Source organism: Pinus tabuliformis, chromosome 5_1 (assembly GCF_031772625.1).
Source record: "Pinus tabuliformis cultivar Carrire ecotype Pingquan chromosome 5_1, CPIR1, whole genome shotgun sequence".
In the NCBI taxonomy this organism is placed as follows: Eukaryota; Viridiplantae; Streptophyta; class Pinopsida; order Pinales; family Pinaceae; genus Pinus; species Pinus tabuliformis.
This window is the reverse complement of record NC_142305.1, coordinates 839,867,459-839,890,577: the sequence shown is the minus strand read 5'-3', so window position 1 is coordinate 839,890,577 and position 23,119 is coordinate 839,867,459. Positions and strand designations below refer to the sequence as shown.

Sequence of the window (23,119 nt, the reverse complement as noted above, 5' to 3'; positions counted from 1 at the left end):
ATGTCTTGTGAGTGATAATAAGCAAGAGAATGTGATTGATTTGAAAATCAATTAGCCATGCAAGTCCATACATGGTGAGCAAGGCTTGCTTAATCCGAAATCTAAATATTGTAACCATCTTCAATTGAATCCAAGTGAATTAATATTGATGATTGATACTCTTCTAATGTATGATAGGTCACTATGAACCTTAATAAACACTCACTTTGTTTCTCTTATACTTGTTTATGGGGTAAGAGCCATAACAACGACAACTCCTACTATCTTCCTTAACTACAGTCAATGTTTGAAAGCTATTTGGAGTAGCTCTCATTTGTCTTGGGAATGTATGCAATGTAAGATATCATGTTGAACCCAAAACAATTTGTTTGGGCCAATAGTAGGGCATGAATCAAGGTATCCTCACTAGTACTACTTTAGATTAGGTTCAACCCCAATTGTGACGAATTCTTGAATTGGGCCTTGTAATAAATATTGAAGAAAAAACCATGTTGCCCATTCCACCAAATAACGATTTTATTCCATGATCTACATGGCCATTGTCACAAGTACTAACTTACTTTTATCACATTTGAGCTTGAGAACTTGCTAAACTTTTATATGTTTAAGATAAAATGTTTGATATTAATTTAAGTAAACATTAATATTGTACAATTGTTTTCCGTGAAAAAATATTTATATTCAACATTTAGATAGAAAATCAGAATATACATATATACACATATATTTCTTGGCCATCTTTGTCACTTTGATATCCAATTTCCTGACTTGCTTCTGGGTTTCATCCAAACAAAGAAGAATTTCTTGTTGTTCCTAAGACCTTCCAAAAAATAACTTCCCCATAATTGTCTTTGTTGCCAATAGATGTCCATTGTTTGCATGTACCTAGTATTCCTGACCCTCATAGTGCATGTATTTAAGATCCAATTACCAACATGCTCTAATGCTTCTTCATTCGAGATAAACTTGTCTTCTATTATGGCTTCTCTTTCATCATTTTCAAGCTCTTATTGTACCATTGGAGGAGTATAGCTAAGATAAATCGTTGCAAAGTTCTTTACTGCACTATGTAGCCTAGAAGTGGAAGGTATCGTACTATTGCAATGATCTCCTTTATTACAAGCTCCTCTGCTTCGAGGCATGATGCTTTTTTTGATAGCGTAAAGAGTGATGGAGAGGAGAAATCTATAAGAGTCTCACAAACCAATAAGAAGAAGACTGTGGACTGAAAAGGCTGGTGGAATTCTTACTTTTATGTCTTTTTCCATTGAATTCAAAGACAAATGCATAGGTTATCCACTCTTGGGTTGTAGCTAGGCCCCACTCTCCTCTTAAGGGCCAAAAGAGAAATGATAAAAAGGGATATGATAGAGTTAGGTGTAAGCCAAAAAGGGTGAAATGAGTATAGAAATTCAAGGAGGGGCAAAGAATCGATAGAGAGAAGCAAGGGAGAGAGCCACAACAAGGAAATAAAGTTAAACCACCAAAAGGGAGGGAGAAGATTATCTTCGAAACAGATGATAGACACAAAATACAAAACTAGAATACTTAGGGAAAAATGAGAGACACACAAAATTGTGGAGAGAGAGATGGTTGTGATGAGGAGAGAACTAGAGGTGCTTTAGCTCTGTACAAAATAAGAGATTGTGTATAACAATAGAGACTAGCAATGGAAAAAACTAAGGTAATAAGCTTGGTAAGAGGAGATATACATAAGTCAACATACCTTCTAGCACGAGGAGAGAAAAGGCTGGTGGAATTCTTGCTCTTATGTCTTTTGCCATTGAATTCAAAGACAAATGCATAGGTTATTCACTCTTGGGCTCTAGCTAGGCCCCACTCTCCTCTCGAGGGCCAAAAGAGAAATGATAAAAAGGGATATGATAGAGTTAGGGGTAAGCCAAAAAGGGTGAAATGAGTCTAGAAATTCAAGGAGGGGTAAAGAATCGATAAAAAGAAGCAAGGCAGAGAGCCACAACAAGGAAACAAAGTTAAGCAATCGAAAGGGAGGGAGAAGATTATCTTTGAAATAGACGATAAACACAAAATACAAAATTAATCTGCCTAGGGAAAAATGAGAGGTACATAAAATTGTGGAGAGAGAGATGGCAGTGACGAGGAGAGACCGAGAGGTGCTTTTAGCTCTAAACAAAATAAGAGATTGTGTATAAAAATAGAGACTAGCAATGGAAAAAACTAAGGTAATAAGCTTAGTAAGACAAGATATACAAAAGTCTAAGAACATACCTTCTAGCACGAGGAGAGAAATTAAGATCAACACAACAAGGAAAGGAATAGAAACAAAGAGAGCTAAAGACCTCTGGACCAAAAAAAGCCGGCAAGTCCAACATGCCAAAACCAATCAAAACAGGCGAGTGAAAGGGAGCATTAACCAAAGGAAGATATAATAGAGTGTTAAAAACATACCTTTTCCAAAGACGCTTGAGAAGATGGAGACCAACCACATCACCTAAGAAGCCAACCAATACTATTTACCCTCACCTTGAATACCATCGTGTCGAATTAAGTGTCCAACTACTACCATGATGTGAATGTAGCTCAAATTCTAGCTTCCATGTGGTTTGCTCTCAAAACTATGCATATCAATATCATTCATGTAGGGAAGTAATTGTTGAATTGAGGCTTCTGTGATCCATATCAAGTTTATGAGAGGAGTCTTTGGTGAAAATCACATCATATTTCATTTGTCAACGCGTTTCGAACCAACGAGTGTGGTTCATTGTGAGGATGAGTTGAAGAACCAGATCATAGCTGCATGTTAAATAGAGAGAGCAGGTCCTCAAACGATTAAATTTGACTAGGAAACAGCTATATTTGACTGGACAACTAGGCTGTACCAACGGCTACTAAGCAAGGCTAAGTTTGACTAGGCACCAAGACCAAGAAATAGGGAGAGGAAAAAATAATTATTTAATTAATTTTTATTTTTGTTTAGTTATATTTATTACCAAATGCTAGAGTATGAATTAATAATCTATTAATAGGCCTTTTAATTAAAATTAAATCAATCAATAGTTAGTTAGTTAATTTAAGGGATAGTATGTAATATTTAATTGAATATAAAATAATAAGAAATATCTTTAATTAGATAACCCTTTAAATTAGTTAAATAAAGACCCCAAACTAACTAAAGGGAATCCCAAGATATTGGACCATTAACAATTTCTAACTACTTAATTATATATATATATATATAGTCAATAAGTAATAAGGTAAAAAATTACTCACACGAAAGAAAATACTTAAAAATGTTAGGTTGGTTTGTTATAATTATTACCTTAGGGCAGAGCAATAATCTATTAATAGGTTTTTTAGTTAAAACGAGATAGGTAAATAGTTGGCTAATTTATTTTGGGGATTAGTATGTTATATTTATTACCCTAAAAGTTAAAAGTTTGAATTTAATTAACAAGAACTATAATCTTATTACTAGATCCATTTAATATTATTATAGCATTAAATTTATATGAAATAAGAAAAAATAGATACTCTAATAAATTAGTTAAATAATTACCTCACACTGACTATCAACATAATTTGATTTTAACCTAATAAATTTAATATGGTAATTCAATTAGAAAAAATATAGAATTTACCATAGGTCAGTTAATTCAATATTAATTTCATCTAAAACCATACTATTGGAATTCTTTCATCAACAAGAAGGAACGGACAAAAAACGAAATTGAAATTTCAACATTGAAATTGAAAAAAGGGGAGGAATCTCAATAGGGATGATGGCTGAAAGATTGCAGTTGTTGGATTCCCGCCCTTTCTTCCTAGCTACCTCCTTGGCCGCCCCGCCCCTTGGATGGTTCTTCTCTACGGTCTTCTTTGTTTTCCCTTTCCCCCTCATCTTCGACATCGTCTATTTCTTTGTTTTCCCCCTCATCTTCGACATCGTCTATTTCCTTTTTTCCTTCTCGTCTTTGGTCCCCCCATTTTATTTTAGTGTTCGAATTCCTTTTAATTGACATAGTAAAGTATTGAAGCAAGCATTCTCCGTTCCTTCTGGTTGATGAAAGAATTCCAATAGTATGGTTTTTCTTTCCAACCCTTTAGATATAATTAAATAAAATTAATATTGAATTAACTAACCTATTGTAAATTCTATATTCTTTCTAATTGAATTACCATATTACTTTTATTAGGTTATCTATTTTTTCTTTTTTTTTTTCATATAAATATAATGCTATAATAATATTAAATGGATCTAGTAATAAGATTATGGTCCTTGTTAATTAAATTCAAACTTTTACTTTTTAGGGTAATAAATATAACATACTAACTCCAAAAATAAATTAACCAACTATTTACCTACCTAGTTTTAACTAAAAAGCCTATTAATAGATTATTGCTCTACCTTAAGGTAATAATTATAACAAACCAACCTAACATTTTTAGAGTAAATTTTACCTCATTACTTATTGACTTATATATATATATATATATATATATATAAATTATAGAATATATTTATTATTAAGTAGTTATAAATTGTTAATGGTCCAATATCGTGGGATTCCCTTTAGTTAGTTTGGGGTCTTTATTTAACTAATTTAAAAGATTATCTAATTAAAGATATTTCTTATTATTTTATACTCAATCAAATAGTACATACTATCTCATAAATTAACTAACTAACTATTGATCAATTTAATTTTAATTAAAAGACCTATTAATAGATTATTAATTCATACTCTAGTATTTGGTAATAAATATAACTAAACAAAAATGAAAATTAATTAAATAATTATTTTTCCTCTTTCTATTTCTTGGTCTTAGCCTTGCTTAGTAGCCGTTGGTACAACCTAGTTGTCCAGTCAAATATAGCAGTTTCCCAGTCAAATTTAAGCGTTTGAGGACTTGCTCTCTCTATTTAACATGCAACTATGATGTGGTTCTTCAACTCGTCCTAACGATGAACCACACTCCTTGGTTCCAAACACGTGGACAAATGAAATATGATGTGATTTTCGCGAAAGACTCTTCTCATAAATCTCATTCCTATTATAGTTTTGATAACTTATTATTAATACCATACAATCCACAATAAATCGTGGAAGATTATCTATCCTATTTCCATGTAAAATAGAAAGAACCTTCTACCCTCATCTTACAATCTCATAAGCCATCCTCATCAATTAATTGCCTTATGTAACACCACCATGAAAAATACATTACTTATCCTTCATTCTTCATCATAAAAAATAGCTTTAACACGTACCACTTAAATCAATTTAATTTATTAACATGTATTAAGTTATTTTAAACCTAGGAAAACCAAAACCAATGTTTTTTTTTAAGAAAACTCCTTCCTTCACACAAATACTAGACTACTACGTGACTGAATCGAATCAAGAGAACGATGACTTCACACCATATTCACAATTAAAAAACGATATTCGTATGCGCTCTAGGTATTAGTGATAACCTAAAATCAAACATACCTGACATTTACCTCAGATATACAGGACGTTTGTAATTGCCTCGGGCTTCTCTGGTTGTTTAAAAGGAAATTCTGCTTAAACAAAAGGCCACAGAGTTCACCCACTCCTGCTTTTGGGATTTTAGTTTCACGCGGTAACTCTGTTATACTACAGGTGACTCTATCCTCCTCGCTCGAAATCAGGCGACATATTTAATCGAGCAGGTTGTTATTCCATCTGAGACTTGCAGACTTGGACGAGGAGCTTTTACCGCATCGAAACAGTAAGTTGTGCGAACCCGAATGCATTTTACGGTTTTGGGTCTTCAAGCACAAGCTGCTTTTTTTCCTAAGCATTTGGTGGCCCTGAAAGAATGGTGGATTTGTTTAGAAGTTTTATTGTGGTTTGTCTCCATTGTTAAGTACAGGGATTCACTTGTCTGATGGGATACGTGCTTGCATTGGATGCTTTGTACTCAGAAGCCTGCCGTTTCTCCATTCTCATCTAGAAGTGCTTGTTCCAAAGAAATTGTTCAACAGAATTACAACTGAAAAGCCCATTGAAATAAGGAAGCTAATTACAATAACCCAGACTATAGGGCCGACCTCAAATCAACCTAGGGCCCCTTCTCGTGCTAACTTAGATCCTGTGACACCTCTACCAATGTCGCCCGCCCGATTTTTTCAACAACCTGCTAATCTGCAGCAGCCGAATCAATCTCTGGTAGCTAGATCCAACAGGGAAATTGGTGTGAAAACTCTCCATGCAGGCTTCAATCTACGCACCATGCCCTCTTCAAGTTAAATAATTCTTTCAATCCTCTTTCTTTTGATTGTCAAGACACACCATTTATTTATTTGATCAATTATTTTTTTGGGAGTGCTCCGTGAAGCATGCCACAGGGAGTTGCATTGCAAAGAGTGGACCTTTCTTGTAGTGGGTACTTATTCTGCCAGAATTACCCAAGACTTGCACATGGCCTGTGGTGGATGGCTTAACACTTTGTCAACCTACCAGTGAACCAGCACCTGTTGGTTTAACATAGATTTAATGAAGTACATGTCCTTCGAAGCACACCTTTTGCTGATTCACATGTAGAGCTAGAACCCTGATGAACCTTTTCTTCCCGAAGGATTAGTTCTCATAGATCACAGATTCGATAAAGCGGAGAAGATGACCAGCTATTAATTAACTTGAAAATGAATGTAAATTGAGGGGTACTTATTGTGCCAAAATATTCCAGGTCTTTAACCTGGCCTCAGTCCTTTGCAGCTCAAGCTATGCAGTTTGGGCAGACTGCAGCAAGACTAGAACCCAGGTGGATGGCTTATCACTCTGTCATGACCAGTGAGCCAATGCCCCATTGGCTTGCCATAGGTTTATAAGCTACTCTTTTAAGTACATCAACACACTTCTAGCCGATTCACATGTACAGAGAGGCTCTTGATGAACCTTTTCTTCCTGAAGAATTTATTTCCATAGATAATGGATTCAGCAAGGGGAGAAGGTGATCATCAATTAAATAACATGCCAATGAGTGTTAATTGAGGATACTTATTCTGCCCAAACCACCCAGAACTCACACCCGGCATTGTCACTTTGCAAATTATACTGTGAAGGTGGGGCAGACTGCGGCAAGAATGGGACCCTGGTGGATGGCGGAACAGTCTATAAACCCCATTAGTGAATGAGTGCCCTGTTTGCTTGCCATATGTTTATGAACTATATCTTCTTTTAGGTGCACCTCTAGCTGATTCACATGTAGATATATACCCGTGATGAACTTTTTCTTCCTGATTTTGTTCCCTAGATCATAGATTCAGTAAGGGGGGGAAATTCCAATTATGAAAGAATTTGTCAACAAATCTAAATATATCACCTTCTTTGTCTGATTAATCTTAAAATAGGAGTATTGGTAGTTTTGTTTCCCTCTCTATTGCTCTGTGTTCATCTAATCTTGACCGTTGGTTATTATCATTGTGAATTGTATGCATTTCTCTGATGTTGGCGTGCACTGTGGATTTGTCATATTTAGGTTGGTTTTGTAGGATGGCAACACTTGTGGAGACTTCGGATGAGGATGCTACTCTTGCTGTGGCTCGTTTCACTGCAGACATGGCGTGGGCTAATGCAGGGCCTGAAGTAAGTAACAATTGTTTGCATCCTCTAAATGTTGTTTGGATAATGACCAATTTTACATGGTATAAGTATCTTTAAGGTCTGTGTGTATTTTAATCTGATTAGTTTATGTCAAGTTCATGTCAAAAATGCTGTTCACTTAAGTTAAATTTTTATAATGTTGTACTGGGGTTCTGATGTTGGATACTGAGTGTTGGTTCACACTCTTTTGGAAGTGATATTCATAATATGTCTTTGCGGTTATAGATTATTTTCTAGCAGTTCTTGTGGCTATGTTTGTCCTAGCCTCCTAGGATGTCCCCATTTTTTCGTTTTGATTTGATCAAGAAGTTTGTTAACTTATCTTTTCTATGCAAACGACATGTTTGTCTGGCCTTTAGTGCATGGCACCTGTCAATTTCCAACCACTGTTAGTTGTTTTACATTCACTAGAGATATTTAGTCATACACAGCTGCCAATGATATCCTTCTATCATCAGAGGAGATTGATCTCACTATTTTCAATCTGTCTGAGCAGGTTGCAGAAACTGAAGTGATACATTACGTTGACGAAGCCCAAGCCTATATGGTGGAAGGAAGATGGTCAGATGTGGTATCTCTTTTACTCACTACAGCTGACCTCATTTTTGCAAACTCAGCTGAAAAAGGTCCGTGAAACAAAAAATTTAATTCAAATGGTTCTCACATTTCTCAGACACAGATTAATTCACATGAGCTCGAACCTGAAATTTTGTTATTAACCGTCAGAAACTCCTATGTATTATAAACTGTTGAGAATGATTATACAAATCATATCCCTTATCGGTTACACATTTAGTTTTTTCATCATGAGTGCTTTATCAAGGGGTTCTGAGTTGTTCTCTCTTTTTTGAAAAGCCTGTTGGGTTATTAAAATGCATGGATTTATTCTGTTGTTTGTCTCGGGCATAAGGGGTATAAATAATAAATATACATAATGTCACAAAGATTATCTTATACTTGTCCACATTTTTGTCTTAAAACTGAAAATAAGCACAATTGGTTTTCTTTTCATTTGTTTAGGCAATGCCCTTAGATGAGGGTTTGATAGGTTTCCCAGTCTTTGTGTTAAAATTGGCAACTAGGGCCAAACTCCATGTGGGTCATCTTATTAATGGAAGCTGATATTTTTCTTGGATCCCTCTCATCGAGAGGTGTAGGATTGATCTAAAGATCATCCGATTCCGATAAGTATTTATGGAGATATGAATTTATTTGTGTTATGGGACAATTCGTCAAAGTCGGCCAGCAATCAAATAAACCCCACTTGTGCTCAATGTTTTAGTATAAATAGAGGTGACCTTCAAGTCATTTTCAACGCACTTGGGATCTCTTCCTCTCTGCTTCTTTGGGTTTTAGTAGGAGGAGAGATCCTAAGGGATAACGCTGCCCTAATCCAGAGGGCAGAAGCCGGAACTGCCGGGAATAGCCGGAACTACTGGAAATAGCCGGAACTACGGGAAATAGCCAGAATTGCTGGAATTGTCGGAACTGTCGGGAATAGCCAGAATTGCCGGAATTGCCAGGAAAAGCCGGAATTGCCAGAACTCCTGGGAAAAGTTGGAACTGCCGGAAAAAGTCGGAATTGCTAGAACTGTCGGGAAAAGCCGGAACTGCCGGGAAAAGTCGGAATTGCTGGAACTGTCGGGAAAAGCCGGAACTGCCAGGAAAAGTCGGAACTGCCGGAATTGTCGGGAATTGCCTGAATTGCCGGAACTACCAGGAATTGCTGGGAAAAGCCGGAATTGCTGGAATTGCCGGGAAAAGCCGGAATTGCTGGACTTGACGGGAAAAGCCGGAACTGCGGGAACTGCCGGGAAAAGCGGGAACTGCCGGAACTGTCGGGAATAGCAGAAATTGCCGGAACTGTTGGGAATAGCAGAAATTGTCGGAACTGCCAGGAATTGCTGGAACTTCCGGGAATAGCCAGAATTGTCGGAACTGTCGAGAATATCCGGAATTGCCGGGAATAGTCGGAACTGTCGGGAACAGCCGGAACTGCTGGGAAAGCTGACGCAGAGGGCAGAAGCTGGAACTGCGAAACTAGCATGCAACAACAAGCATGCAAAGGACAACAAGCATGCTAGGGACAACAAGCAAGCAAGATGCAACCAACACATAGGTCACTTTGGCAACATGGTGCAACAATGGCACATAATGCAGTACAATGATGGGTACAATCATGATTAATGAAGCATGATGAGATGCAACATAGTGATGATGGGTGCAGCATGGTGTAGCACGGTGAGGTGCATCATGATGACGAAATGCAGCACAATGATAGGTGAAGGAGTCACCTTGGAGAATCAGTTGAAGCAGCATGTCTTCACCTGATCTTATGTATCATCTTTTTAGAGATGATCTATGCTCTTATCTAGATAAGTCAAAGTGTTGACTTCTGTTGTAAACGTACTATCTCTCTCTCTCTGCTGAACTATTGAAGAACATATAAGAAGAATTGATCAAGGGTTTCCCCACATTGGGGTTTGTCCCTGGCTAGCACCACATCTTGTGTCCTCTTGTCTTGGCTTGTCTTTTGCGATTTATGTTTATGTTCTATCTGCAGTTTACTTTAATGTTGATGTGATTGCTAATTTGGAAAAGATATTGAGCTAACTGTGAAAATTGAAATAAATTGCTCTAAGCATAGAACATACCTAAAATTAACATGGTATCAGAGCTGAGGTGAAGACAATGCCCAAGCAAGAGTGAAAGAGCAATCACCGAAGACAGTTGGGAAAGGACAAAAGGATCAGTGGATTCCTCATCCCTCTTCAAATTCACCAAGGGTGAAGTTGAAGCAGAGAATATTATTAGAATAGCGCAGCAAAAGTTTTTAATGGCCTACCTAAAGATCACTTCATTGGGAAGTCCGGATCTAAGGGTGGAAGGAAAGGCAGATGCCTTGGTTGCAATAAGTTCGACCATTATGCGAAGGAGTGTCTGAATGGCAGAGACACATCTCTTGATGAAGATAACAATCATTCCAGGGACATCTTCAATGATCAAAGGAATGACAGGTAATGCAGGTCATCAAGGAAATGGCCGACTCTTCAAAGAAAGCAAGGAACCCCAAGTATGAAGAACCAAATGTTGTTTTTGATAAAATAAAGAAGCGTTATCTTGTATTGACCCTCTCCTTCAGATTCTTTGGGAATCTTGCTTATTGATTGTAGTGCTTCAAGGCACTTTATAGGATAGAAGGGTGCACTCTCTAATTTGGTAGAGATGGAAATAATTGTGGGATTATACTTGGAGCTGATGCCACCTATCCTGGAAAGGGTGTAGGGAATGTTACCCCTCAATTGAATGAGGGTAACTCGATTCATTTACAAAATCTCTTTTATGTACCTGATCATAAGAAGAACCTAGTGTTCATTTCAATAATGGAAGTCAAAGATTACGGGGTGGCACTCATCGATGGAAAGGAACGTGTTTGAAAATAGAATTTTCAAAGATGTTTTTGAGTTCAGGGTTGTATCAAGTTGCAGGAAGTCCGCTAGGGACCATGTCCATTGACACATAGCACCGGAGGTCTGTAATTCAGATGGTGACAGGGATGCCTGAATTCAAAAAGAGCATGAAAGTACATGTCTGAGATGTATCGAAGGAAGATCTTACAAGGGGACCATTCCCCTCATGTAGCAGGTCCACAGGTTTGAAACAACCCGAGGGGTTTGAGATTCATGATCAGGAATCTCACGTATGCAGGTGGAAGAAATCCCTCTATGGCTTGAAGCAAAATTCCCGCGGCGTAGTATGAGATGATTGATAACTGTTTGATGAAGTTGAGATTCACTAGGAGTGAAACCGATCCAAACCATACCCGAAGGTTGTGGATGATAGACCTCTCATACCAGCACCTTCTGAGGACGACCTATTTCGAACAAGTGCGGACCCTCTCACTTGCAGAAGTAAGAGGGAGTTGGGTTCCGGATGTGGAATGATAAACTGCAAGCCTGTGACTACCTCGAGGATCTTAACTTTTAGAAGTTATATGGTAGTGATGTCGGACTAGATTTGGGAAATGCCTCTAAGTTTCATAAACTCATTCGCGTTGATGTTCTTGGTGAACTTCCGTCCGGACATATGTTTTGCAGTTTGCATGGTGAACTCATATTTGGTTGAGCCTCACTAGATTGGTGCCAAGAATCTTTTGAGATATCTTCGGGGCATAATCTCTGATGGATTGAGATACACTGCCAGAAATATGAAGCTGCATGATTAGTTCTCCCATGGCAATTGTGAAACAGGATGACTAGTTCTGACGTGGTAACTGTGGAACAGGATGATTAGTTCTCCTGTGGGCCGAGATGATTAGTTCTCCCGTGGCAACTATGGAACAGGTTGATTAGTTCTCCTGTGGGCCGGGATGATTAGCTCTCCCATGGCAACTGTAAAACAGGATGATTAGTTCTCTTGTGGGTCGGGATGATTAGTTCTCCCTTGGCAACTATGGAACAGGATGATTAGTTCTCCTGTTGGCTGGGATGATTAGTTCTCCCATGGCAACTGTGGGTCAGGATGATTAGTTCTCCTATGGGCCAGGATGATTAGTTCTCCCGTGGCGATTGTGGGGCAGGATGATTTGTTCTCCTGTGGACAGGATGATTAGTTCTCCTGTCGAGGCATCGTACCCATGCAATCTGGGATTCATGGGAAGTACCTCTCATCTGATCAATGAGCAGGGAAATGGGGTCAGGGACCATAATAGTACTATCGATAGACGCATTGATGTATCTACCGTACTCCCTATGCTAGGATAACTCCATGGATCTGGGATCATTATGAGTGGTTTGAGACACTCTCTTGTGATATTGATCTGGGATCAATATGAGTGGTTTGAGACACTCTCTTGTGATATTGATTTGGGATCAATAACACTAACTTCGGGTCAGTAAGAGTGATGTGACACACTCTCTTCAGATGAAACTGACTTTGGGTCATTAGAGAATGGTATGAGACATTCTCGATCAATTTTTCTTCTTCATGGTTCAACAGAGCAGAGCTCAACAGAGCAAGTAGTGCAAGGCACTGATGGCACAGATAGTACAGTCGGACATATGGATCTGCGGATGGAGTTCTCCCTAGTTGAGAGGGAGTGTTAAAATTGGCAACTAGGGCCAAAATCCATGTGGGTCATCTTATTAATGGAAGCTGATATTTTTCTTGGATCCCTCTCATCGAGAGGTGTAGGATTGATCTAAAGATCATCCGATTCCGATAAGTATTCATGGAGATATGAATTTATTTGTGTTATGGGACAATTCGTCAAGGTCGGCCAGCAACCAAATAAACCCCACTTGTGCTCAACGTTTTAATATAAATAGAGGTGGTATTCAAGTCATTTTCAACACACTTGGGATCTCTTCCTCTCTACTTCTTTGGGTTTTAGTAGGAGGAGAGATCGTAAGGGATAACGCTGCCCTAATCCAGAGGGTAGAAGCCGGAACTGCTAGGAATAGCCGGAATTGCCAGGAATAGCCAGAATTGCTAGAAGCCGGAATTGCCGGGAAAAGCCAGAACTGTCGGGAAAAGTAGGAACTACCGGAATTGCTGGGAAAAGCTGGAACTGTCAGGAAAAGTCGGAACTGCCGGAACTGTAGGGAATTGCCGGAACTGTAGGGAATTGCCGGAATTGTCGGGAATTGCCGGAATTGTCGGGAATTGCCGGAATGTCGGGAACCGCTGGAACTGTCAGAACTGCCGAGAAAAGCTGGAACTGCTTGAACTGCCGGGAAAAGCCGGAACTGCCGGGAATAGTCGAAACTGCCGGGAACTGTAGGAACTGCTAGGAATAGCCGGAACTGTCAGGAACTGCCGGAACTATCGGAACTGCTGGGAATAGCCGGAACTGCCGGGAAAAGTCGGAATTGCCGAAACAGTTGGGAAAGCCAACGTAGAGGGTAGAGGCCAGAACTATCGGGAACTGCCGAACTAGCATGTAACAACAAGCATGCTAGGGACAACAAGCATGCAACATGAAGCATGTTAGGGACAACAAGCAAGCTAGGGACAACAAGCAAGCAAGATGCAACCAACACATAGGTCAGTATGGCAACATGGTGCAACAATGGAACATAATGCAATACAGTGATGGGTACAGTCATGATTAATGAAGCATGATGAGATGCAACATAGTGATGATGGGTGCAGCACGGTGAGGTGCAAAATGATGACGAAATGCAGCACAACGATAGGTGAAGGAGTCACCTTGGAGAATCAGTTGAAGCAGCTTGTCTTCAACTGATCTCATGTATCATCTTCTTAGAGATGATCTATGCTCTTATCTAGATAAGTCAAAATGTTGACTTCCGTTGTAAACGTACTATCTCTCTCTCTCTGTTGAACTATTGAAGAACATATAAGAAGAATTGATCAAGGGTTTCCCCACATTGGGGTTTGTCCCTGGCTAGCGCCACATCTTGTGTCTTCTTGTCTTGGCTTGTCTTTTGCGATTTATGTTTATGTCCTATCTGCAGTTTACTTTAATGCTGATGTGATTGCTAATCTGGAAAAGATATTGAGCTAACTGTGAAAATTGAAATAAATTGCTCTAAGCATAGAACATACCTAAAATTAACACTCTGTTAGCCTTTGTTAACATTAATTTTGGTTATTCAGATCATTGACAATGACTGTTGTTATATAGAAAATGAATTGTGTTGTTAAAATCTGAATGGAGCTTGAAATTCTTATCATCATGTATTTGGATGTCAAACTATTTTTGTTCAGGTCTTTGATTACGATATGATTATTGGAGTCAATTTTGTCCTTTTCCATATAGCTTACGTCCAAAAATTACCCTGTTTCTTAATCTCAGTCTATCATGGAGACCATAGTTTTAATAACTGGTTGGCTTGATTTGGTAATTAGTCAGACTGGCCAATCAGTAATCCTAAACCATCGAATCAGAACAAAAATCTGGTTAGGGGTCTGGTTGGTACTGGTTGTTGAAAAATGTGTAACTAGGTTTGGTCTTCATAAATATGAAATGTACTTTTGATTATTGTATATTGTAAAATGAAAGAAAAATTATTGTTGTTGTTCTGAAGCATGAGTTTCATGCTCAAGGTCTTTTATTTTAGAAGTCAAGCACCCATTGAGTGCTTCTAGGGTTTGTCCTAGGTCAAGAAGTCAAAAGAGTCATTGTCATATGATGAAGACCCCATCGGGCACATTGTAACTTGTAAAAATAATTATTTTTGTATTTAAAAGTGTTAAAATACCCTCCAAGACCAAGTCGGCTTGCCAGCTAAGAAGTCGGCCTAATTTGGGGTACTTCGTCCACCTTGGAAGCTTATATATAGGAGCGAACTTGACCTCCTATTGCATACAATTCATTCTCTCATCAAGCAAGCGAAGGAGAATAAGAAAAAGGCTAGCGAAGGAAGAAGCAGGACGAAGATCAAGTGATTGGGTTATTTCTTTCTCTCTCATCATACGTGCGAAGGAGGGAGACTAGGGTTTTTGTTGTTGGGTTAGGGTTTTGCTGCATGATCTAACTTGGAGAAAGTGTAGAAAGAATGTCGAAGGAAGGCTCATTAGATCATCCTCAAGCCTTAGAAGAAGGAGAAACTCAAGCGAAAGTCTCAAGAAGCCTTAGAAACCCTAAATTAGCTCACATGTGTGGAAGCAGCTGTTTTTGGAAGGGCCGAAATTCCAGATTGCAGTAGAGGCCGAAATTTTGTAGCTGGGGGTTGAAATTGTGCTGTTGGAAGAGATTTGATTGTGTTTGACTTGGACAAAGAAAGCACATCATCAAGAAGCTCAGACTTGGTCTTGGAAGGGTATTGGTCTTGGTCTAGAGGTCTTGGAATTCGACAATTGAAGAATCTATAAGAAGAGAAGAGATTTGTGGGTTTTCCTCTCAAGTGGAAAGGTTTTGGCCCTGGCTTGTTAGCCTCTTGTGTTCTTGTGTACTGTTGATCTTCTTGTTTTGATAACTGTTTGATGATAAGAATAACATAATAATACAAGAAGAAGCTAATAAGTAGGAAAAGTAAAAAGACATCACAAGCAGTTATCAAGTATAAGAGAAGTCATCCTAACTATTGCCCTATAGATTTCTGAACATGGTATCAAAGCTAAGGTTGGCTAAGAGCATGATGAAGATCACTACATTCGTGAAGAAGTGTTCTATGGTAGCAAGTCATCTCAAGAAAGGTATCAAGGCATTGTGGAATCTCCTATTATCCATCAAGAAGAGTATGACCAAGACTTTTATGAAAGACGAATTCTTATTCTCATCCCTTACTGACACATTTGAAGATGAGAATATTTGGGTAATCGATAGTGGAGCATCAACACATATGACAGGTAAGCACAAGCAACTAAAGACCTTATCAAGAGGAAAATCCTCTTACTCCCTTGAGTTTGGTGACAAGAAGAGCTATCCTATAAGCGGAATTAGATCAACCTTGCTGGAGCTACAAAATGGAGGAAGTTTTCATCTCAACAACGTTTTGTTTGTTCTAGGTTTGCAAATGAATCTACTTTCTATTTCATGTCTATAAGATAAGGGACATATAGTCGTGTTTATAGATGGAAAGGTTGTAGTATGGGATAAAAATCTAGCATTGAAAATACAAAGATGATTAGGATTTGTGAAGGAAGACTCTACAAATTACTAACTCCTCTCTCTCAAGCTTTGGTTCACATTGAAGTAAGCCCGTGTGAACTTTGGCATAGAAGGTTTGGTCACCTTCACTACAAAATCTTACCAACTCTAAATTCAATGGTGAATGGCATCCCTGAACTCAAGGAGGATCATGAAGGAGTATGCAAGGGATGTGCATGAGGCAAAAATGTCAAGCGACCATTTGGAAGCAGTACTTCAAGGTCAAAATAAATTTTCGATCTTATTCATTCCGATGTCTGCAGGCCTATACCTACAAAGTCTCTTGGAAGTCATCTATATTATGTGACATTCATTGATGACCATTCAAGGAAAACTTGGGTTTATTCACTGAAATTTGAGCATGAAGTATTCATCAAATTTAAAAAATTCAAAGTTGAAGTGGAGAACCTTACAAAAAGAAGAATAAAGATTCTAAGGTCCGATAATGGGGGAGAATATAATTCAAAGAAAATCATAACTTCCTGTAAGGAGTTTGGGATTAAGAGGGCACTGATAGTCCCATACAATCCCGAACGAAATGGAGTTGCAGAAAGAAATAATTGATCTATTGAAGAAAGTGTAAGAGCCATGTTACATGATCAAAATTTGCCAAAATTTATGTGGGGTGAAGCAATAAAGATCGCTGTATGTATTCAAAATTGAAGTCCTCACAGATCACTAGACAACATGACTCCTGAAGAAGCATTCACTGGGAGAAACCACGCGTGGACCATCTTTGAATATTTGGTTTTCCTATCAATATTCACATACCGAAGGATAAAAGAAAGAAGTTGGATCCTACAAGCATGAAGGGAACATTTGTTGGCTATAGTAATACTTCAAAGGCATATAGGATCTACATAAAGGAAGGACATCGAATAGAAGTTAGTCGAGATGTGATATTTGAAGAGGAATGTACAGGGGAAGAAGAAGATTCAAATCATTAAAATGAAGGTCCCAGTGAACCCGTGCAACCTGTGGTCATCTCTGAAAGTAGAAAGAGACCTAATTGGTTGAAATCTAATCTTTTACATGTAGAGGGACATGGAGCAGCCAAAGGCACATTTAGGGAAAGTAAGAAGCCCAAAAGATATTCTGGTAATGCAGCCTATATGACAAAACAAATAGAAGCAAAACCATCCACCTTTGAAGAGGCTGTCAAACATCAAGAATGGAAAGAAGCCATGAATGAAGAGTGTCAATCGATAATGAAAAATGGAGTTTGGGAGATTGTATTTAGGCCTGAAGACAAATTTGTGGTAACTTTCAAGTGGCTCTACAAGATTAAACATGCAGTAGATGGAAGTATTGATAAATATAAGGCATGATTTGTGGCTAGGGGCTTCTCTCAATAGGAAGGCATCGATTATGAAGAGATATTTTCACCTACAAAAAGGTATACGACTATATGCTCACTGGTCTTTTTGGCAACATCGATGGGATGGAACATCCATCAAATGGATGTCAAGACTGCATTCCTAAATGGCACTATTGATGAGGAAGTCTATATAGAGCAACCCTTGGGATTTGAAGTCAAAGATAGAGAAACTTATGTTTGTAGGTTAAAGAAGGCATTGTATGGTCTTAAGCAAGCACCAAGGGCATGGTATGCAAGGATGGATGCATACCTCCAAAGATTGGGCTTGTCGAAGAGTTTTGTTGATCCAGATCTCTAGATCAAGGTTGTGAAGGATGAACTTGTAATCATTCTTCTGTATGTGGATGATCTTCTCATGGTAGGTGTGGAAGGTCGTATCCAAGAGTGCAAGAAACAACTAGCAACAAAATTCAACATGAAGGATCTAGGGCTAATGCACTATTATTTAGGATTGGATGTTTGGCAGGGACTTGATGAGATTTATCGAGGTCAAGGAAAGTATGTGATCGAGACGCTGAAGACGTTTGACATTATGGATTGCAAATCTATGACAACTCCCATGATCACAAACTTGAAGAGGCTAAGAAGTTTCAAATCAAGCCCAATGGATCCAATTAGGTATAGACAATTGATTGGCTTGCTGATGTACTTGGTGAATACTCGAACAAACATATGTTTTGCAGTGAATGTTCTTAGTCAGTTCCAGGTAGAGCCCAAGCATGATCATTGGATAATAGCCAAACATATATTGAGATATCTGCAAGGAACAATCCACTACTACCTGAAGTATAATAAGAGGAATGATGTCCACTTGACTGGATATACAAATTCCGACTGGGGAGGTAGTGAGCAAGATGGAAGAAGCACTACTAGAGGATGTTTTAGTTTGGGATCCTTAATGGTCTCCTGGATGAGTAGAAAGCAAGAATTAGTTGCTTTGAGTAGTGTTGAGGTTGAATATATTGTAGCCTGTGAAGTAAGCAGAGAAGCTGTCTGGTTAAGGATGCTGTTGTCCGACTTGTTTGAAGGACCAATGGACCTTATGGTGATACATTGTGACAACACCAGCTATATAAGGTTTTTGAAGACCCAATGTTTCATGGAAAGACCACATAAATAACAAGTATCACTACATTCGAAAGATGGTGTAGGATGGAGTGTTGCAGCTATACGGTATATCTCCACTGATGAACATGTAGCTGACATTTTGACAAAATCTCTTCCTAACAAGAAGCTTGTGTACTCGAGAGACAAGCTTGGATTGGTTGATATATCCTACCTAGTTGAGAGGGAGAGGTAGACACATCATTCTTGTCTTCACTTCGGGAAGAAAGAATGGAGGATTGGGTAAGAATTTGGCATGAGGTAGGGTATCCAAGATAAGAGTAGTCGTAGAGGACCAATATTCTTAAAGGATTGGGAATACAAGATAAGAATAGTTCTGGGAGGACATACCTTATGAACACTCGGGTGTGGTATGTGCCTTGAGAAACAATGATGATGGTGTCTATTAGTCAGTGGTTTCATCAACATTGTGCTCTGATCTTGTGGAGAGATAGAGCTGTTAGTCAAGGCTTTGCTATGTGACAATGATGGTTGGTATGATGCTAAACAAATGGCTTACCAATCCGATTCTTCTTATGAGATCTCTTCATATTGAGAATGTCCATGTACCATCTACAAATACCTCCTTAGTTAAGGGGGAGTGTTGAAAAATGTGTAACTAGGTTCGGTCTTCATAAATATGAAATGTACTTTTGATTCTTGTATATTGTAAAATGAAAGAAAAATTATTATTGTTGTTTTGAAGCATGGGTTTCATGCTCAAGGTCTTTTATTTTAGAAGTCAAGCACCTATTGAGTGCTTCTAGGGTTTGTCCTAGGTCAAGAAGTCAAAAGAGTCATCATCATATGATGAAGACCCCATCAGACACATTGTAACTTGTAAAGAAAATTATTTTTGTATTTAAAAGTGTTAAAACACCCTCCAAGACCAAGTCAACCCGCCAACTAAGAAGTCAGCCTAATTTGGGGTACTTAGTCCACCTTGGAAGCCTATATATAGGAGGGAACTCAACCTCCTATGGATACAATTCATTCTCTCATCAAGCAAGCGAAGGAGAAGAATAAAAAGGCTAGCGAAGGAAGAAGAAGGACAAAGATCAAGTGATTGGGTTATTTCTCTCTCATCACACGTGCAAAGGAGGGAGACTAGGGTTTTTGTTGCTGGGTTAGGGTTTTGCTGTTGCGTGATCGAACTTGGAGAAAGTGCAGAAAGAAGGTTGAAGGAAGGCTCATTAGGTCATCCTCAAGCCCTAGAAGAAGGAGAAACTCAAGTGAAGGTCTCAAGAAGCCTTGGAAGCCCTAAATTAGCTCACACGTGTGGAAGCAGTTGTTGCTGGAAGGGCTGAAATTTCGGAACTACAGTAGAGGCCGAAATTCTGTAGTTGGGGGTCGATATTGTGTTGATATTGTGCTGCTGGAAGAGATTTGACTGGGTTTGACTTAGACAAATGAAACACATCATCAAGAAGGTCAGACTTGACCTTGGAAGGGTATTGGTCTTGGTCTAGAGGTCTTGAAATTTGTCAATTGAAGAATCTCTAAGAAGAGAAGAGATTTGTGGGTTTTCCTCTCAAGTGGAGTGGTTTTGGCTCTACCTTGTAGCCTATATCTTGTGTTGTTGTGTATAGTTGATCTTCTTGTTTTGATAACTGTTTGATGATAAGAATAACATAATAATACAAGAAGAAGCTAATAAGTAAGAAAAGTAAAGAGACATCACAAGCAGTTATTGAGTATAAGAGAAATCGTCCTAACTATTGCGCTATAGATTTCTCAACACTGGTTAGGTATCAAACTAGCCAATTTGGTATCTAACTGGTATCAACTGGTCAGAACTGGCTGGTTCCACTCCAAACTGGGATAGTTAGTACAATGATGCATGTGGTGAATTGTGGGACCCACAGGGGGTTTTTGGAATGGTTTTTAAGGAAACCAAGGGCTGTTTCCCTCCAAAAAAACCCCTTTTAACCTATAAAAGAAGCTCTTGCCTACTATTTGCCTCACACCTCTCATATTGAGTTTTTGTGAGCATATGTGAGCCATAGTTTTAAAAACCAGAATCGGGTTTTGAATTGTGCCATCTCTCTAACCGGGTTTTGAAGTGGAACTAGATCAAATTGCATCCAATAAACTGGATTTGAAAAAAAATTCATAAAATAATTAATTTTTAATTAAAAAAATATTTTTAAGATTTCAAACAATGAGACAAAATATGGAAAGTTTGCTCATCTATACACCATGTAAGGGTGAATATATCAAAATGGCATTGAGTGCAATACATATCTACAACAAAGTGCACAATCAACGAGGCTCTGAATAGCCTCTAGAGAAACAATGCTACAAGCTATATTGGGCCACTAGGCCATTAGCCTACTACAAATCACTAATCAACATGATCGCTCATCAAACTCATCACCACTTCTAGACATGGGATCATCACCATGAGCTACATAAACATCATTTGGCTTAGGGTTTGAGGACTAAGACTCCTTTGCAACCTTAGTAGTAGTAGGCCTAGTAGAAGCATAGTTAGCTGAGTTGCGTCACTGGTGCTACTTCTTCCATGTGTCATGCTTGGTGGTTTGACCCCCCCCCACAAACTCCATGCCATCAATATCAAAATCAGGTTCAAACTTAGCTGGTTGATTCTCCTCCACCCATTCTAATGTTGGATCAATATCATCCAACATGATGGGATTTGTATCAGGTCTTTTGTTGAACAAGTGGTTGTGCCTTAGTCAAAGGTTGACTGCATTTAGATGAGTTCATTTAACTATTTTTGTTCCAAATGGTTTCTCGTCTTCATGTGAATTTGCTAAAAGACAGAGCAATTGTGCTCACAACTAGAAGCATTGCAAGTTTGGTTGAGGACTCTAACTGCAAACTTTTGCAATTGAGGACATCGAATGCCAAATGACTCCCACCAATGTGTTGCAAAGACAGACTAAAGTTATTTCATTGTTGAACAATTCAAATTGTAAGCTTGGCTAGAAAAGCAAGTATTTATAGTGGGAGTTTTAAACATTTGGATTTATAACAAAAAAAAAGAATTACTTACCTAGTTGATCCACATCAATATTACATTTATCGTTATCAACAATTTATTGCCAGGGATCCAAAATTTAAATTATCAACAATATAAAAAAATATTTGGAAACATAAACTACAAAAATAATATTTTTTTTTTCATTTTTTTTTTTAACTTATAAAACAACATCAACATCAAACAAACACATTGCTTCATAAATATGAAAATAAAATCGATATATAAGATGTCAAGTGATAAATCAAATATCGATATTGAATATGATATTTGTCCTAAGTCATAAGATTTAATAGAATGATACAAAATATATCAAAACAAAAATAAATGTATCTCACAAGATGAATCATGACAACGAAAACAACGGATTTCCCCTTGTTGGTATAATCCTCAACAATGTTATCAGAACTGGACCAAAAGATTGGTCGACCAAAAAATACATAAAACATTTCAAATTTTGAAAATAATATATAATTCATGTGCATCCATATGAATCCAAATTATTATACACATGCAATTTTCTCATGTGTATAACAAGGGTACACACAAACAAAATATCGCTGTGTGCAATCCATCTCTCAACAAAAATAGATCAATAAAGACTGAGAGGCTCTAGATGGTCTCTGAAATCCAAAGAAAATCATGCTATAACAAATCGCTGCATAAGATCAAAATCATTTCTTATTGGGATCCTACTCATCAAGATTACCCACTAAGCATTAAAATAAGATAGAAAAAGCTTAACATCCTAAACAATGATTTTGCTTGATTGAATTGTACATTGTTACTAGGGTCATCAAGATGGAGCTCAACAGTGAATGCCACCAACATTGTGGTACATGTGTATAGCAAGGGTACACACAAACAAAATATCGCTGTGTGCAATCCATCTTTCAATAAAAATAGATCAATAAAGACTGAGAGGCTCTAGATGGCCTTCGAAATCCAAAGAAAATCATGCTACAACAAATAATTGCATAAGATCAAAACCATTTCCTATATTGGGATCCTACTCAGCAAGATCACCCACTAAGCATTAAAATAAGATAGAAAAAGCTTAACATCCTAATCAATGATTTTGCTTGATTGGAGTGCACATTGTTACTAGGGTCATGAATATGGAGCTCAACAGTGAATGCCACCAACATCGAGGTACGTAGAGGGCTTGGTTAGCTTGATTAAATGTTAGCTCTATACCCTCTTACATCGCAAAATCCAGTAGAAATGTTGCAATCCCACTAATCTTGAAATCCTAAAAACTATTAAGTCTGCTGAATTTTGAGTGGGATTTAAATTTTTTCTTTCTCCTTATGAAATCCAATGAGGTTGGAACCACTCTCAAACATCCTGAGTCAATTAATGGTAATGTTAAAAATTTAAGTAAAAGGATGAAAATGAAAGATAAA

At 38.0% G+C, this 23,119-nt stretch overlaps 1 protein-coding gene across 2 annotated transcripts in view; it reads left to right on the top strand.

Annotated features, from left to right (window-relative positions):
• The first annotated feature begins 5,433 nt into the window (after positions 1 to 5,433).
• Positions 5,434 to 23,119, top strand: part of LOC149167492 (uncharacterized) — a 73,247-nt gene continuing 55,561 nt past the window's right edge. The window contains exons 1-3 of one of the 2 annotated variants that reach the window (XM_089433012.1): positions 5,434 to 5,733; positions 7,499 to 7,592; positions 8,107 to 8,236. In XM_089433012.1, coding sequence (XP_089289138.1) covers positions 7,500 to 7,592; positions 8,107 to 8,236 — 223 coding nt within the window. In that variant the 5' untranslated portion in view covers positions 5,434 to 5,733; position 7,499. Of the gene's footprint in view, positions 5,734 to 7,485; positions 7,593 to 8,106; positions 8,237 to 23,119 lie in introns of both variants that reach the window. The other variant, XM_089433011.1, reaches the window with a different exon arrangement.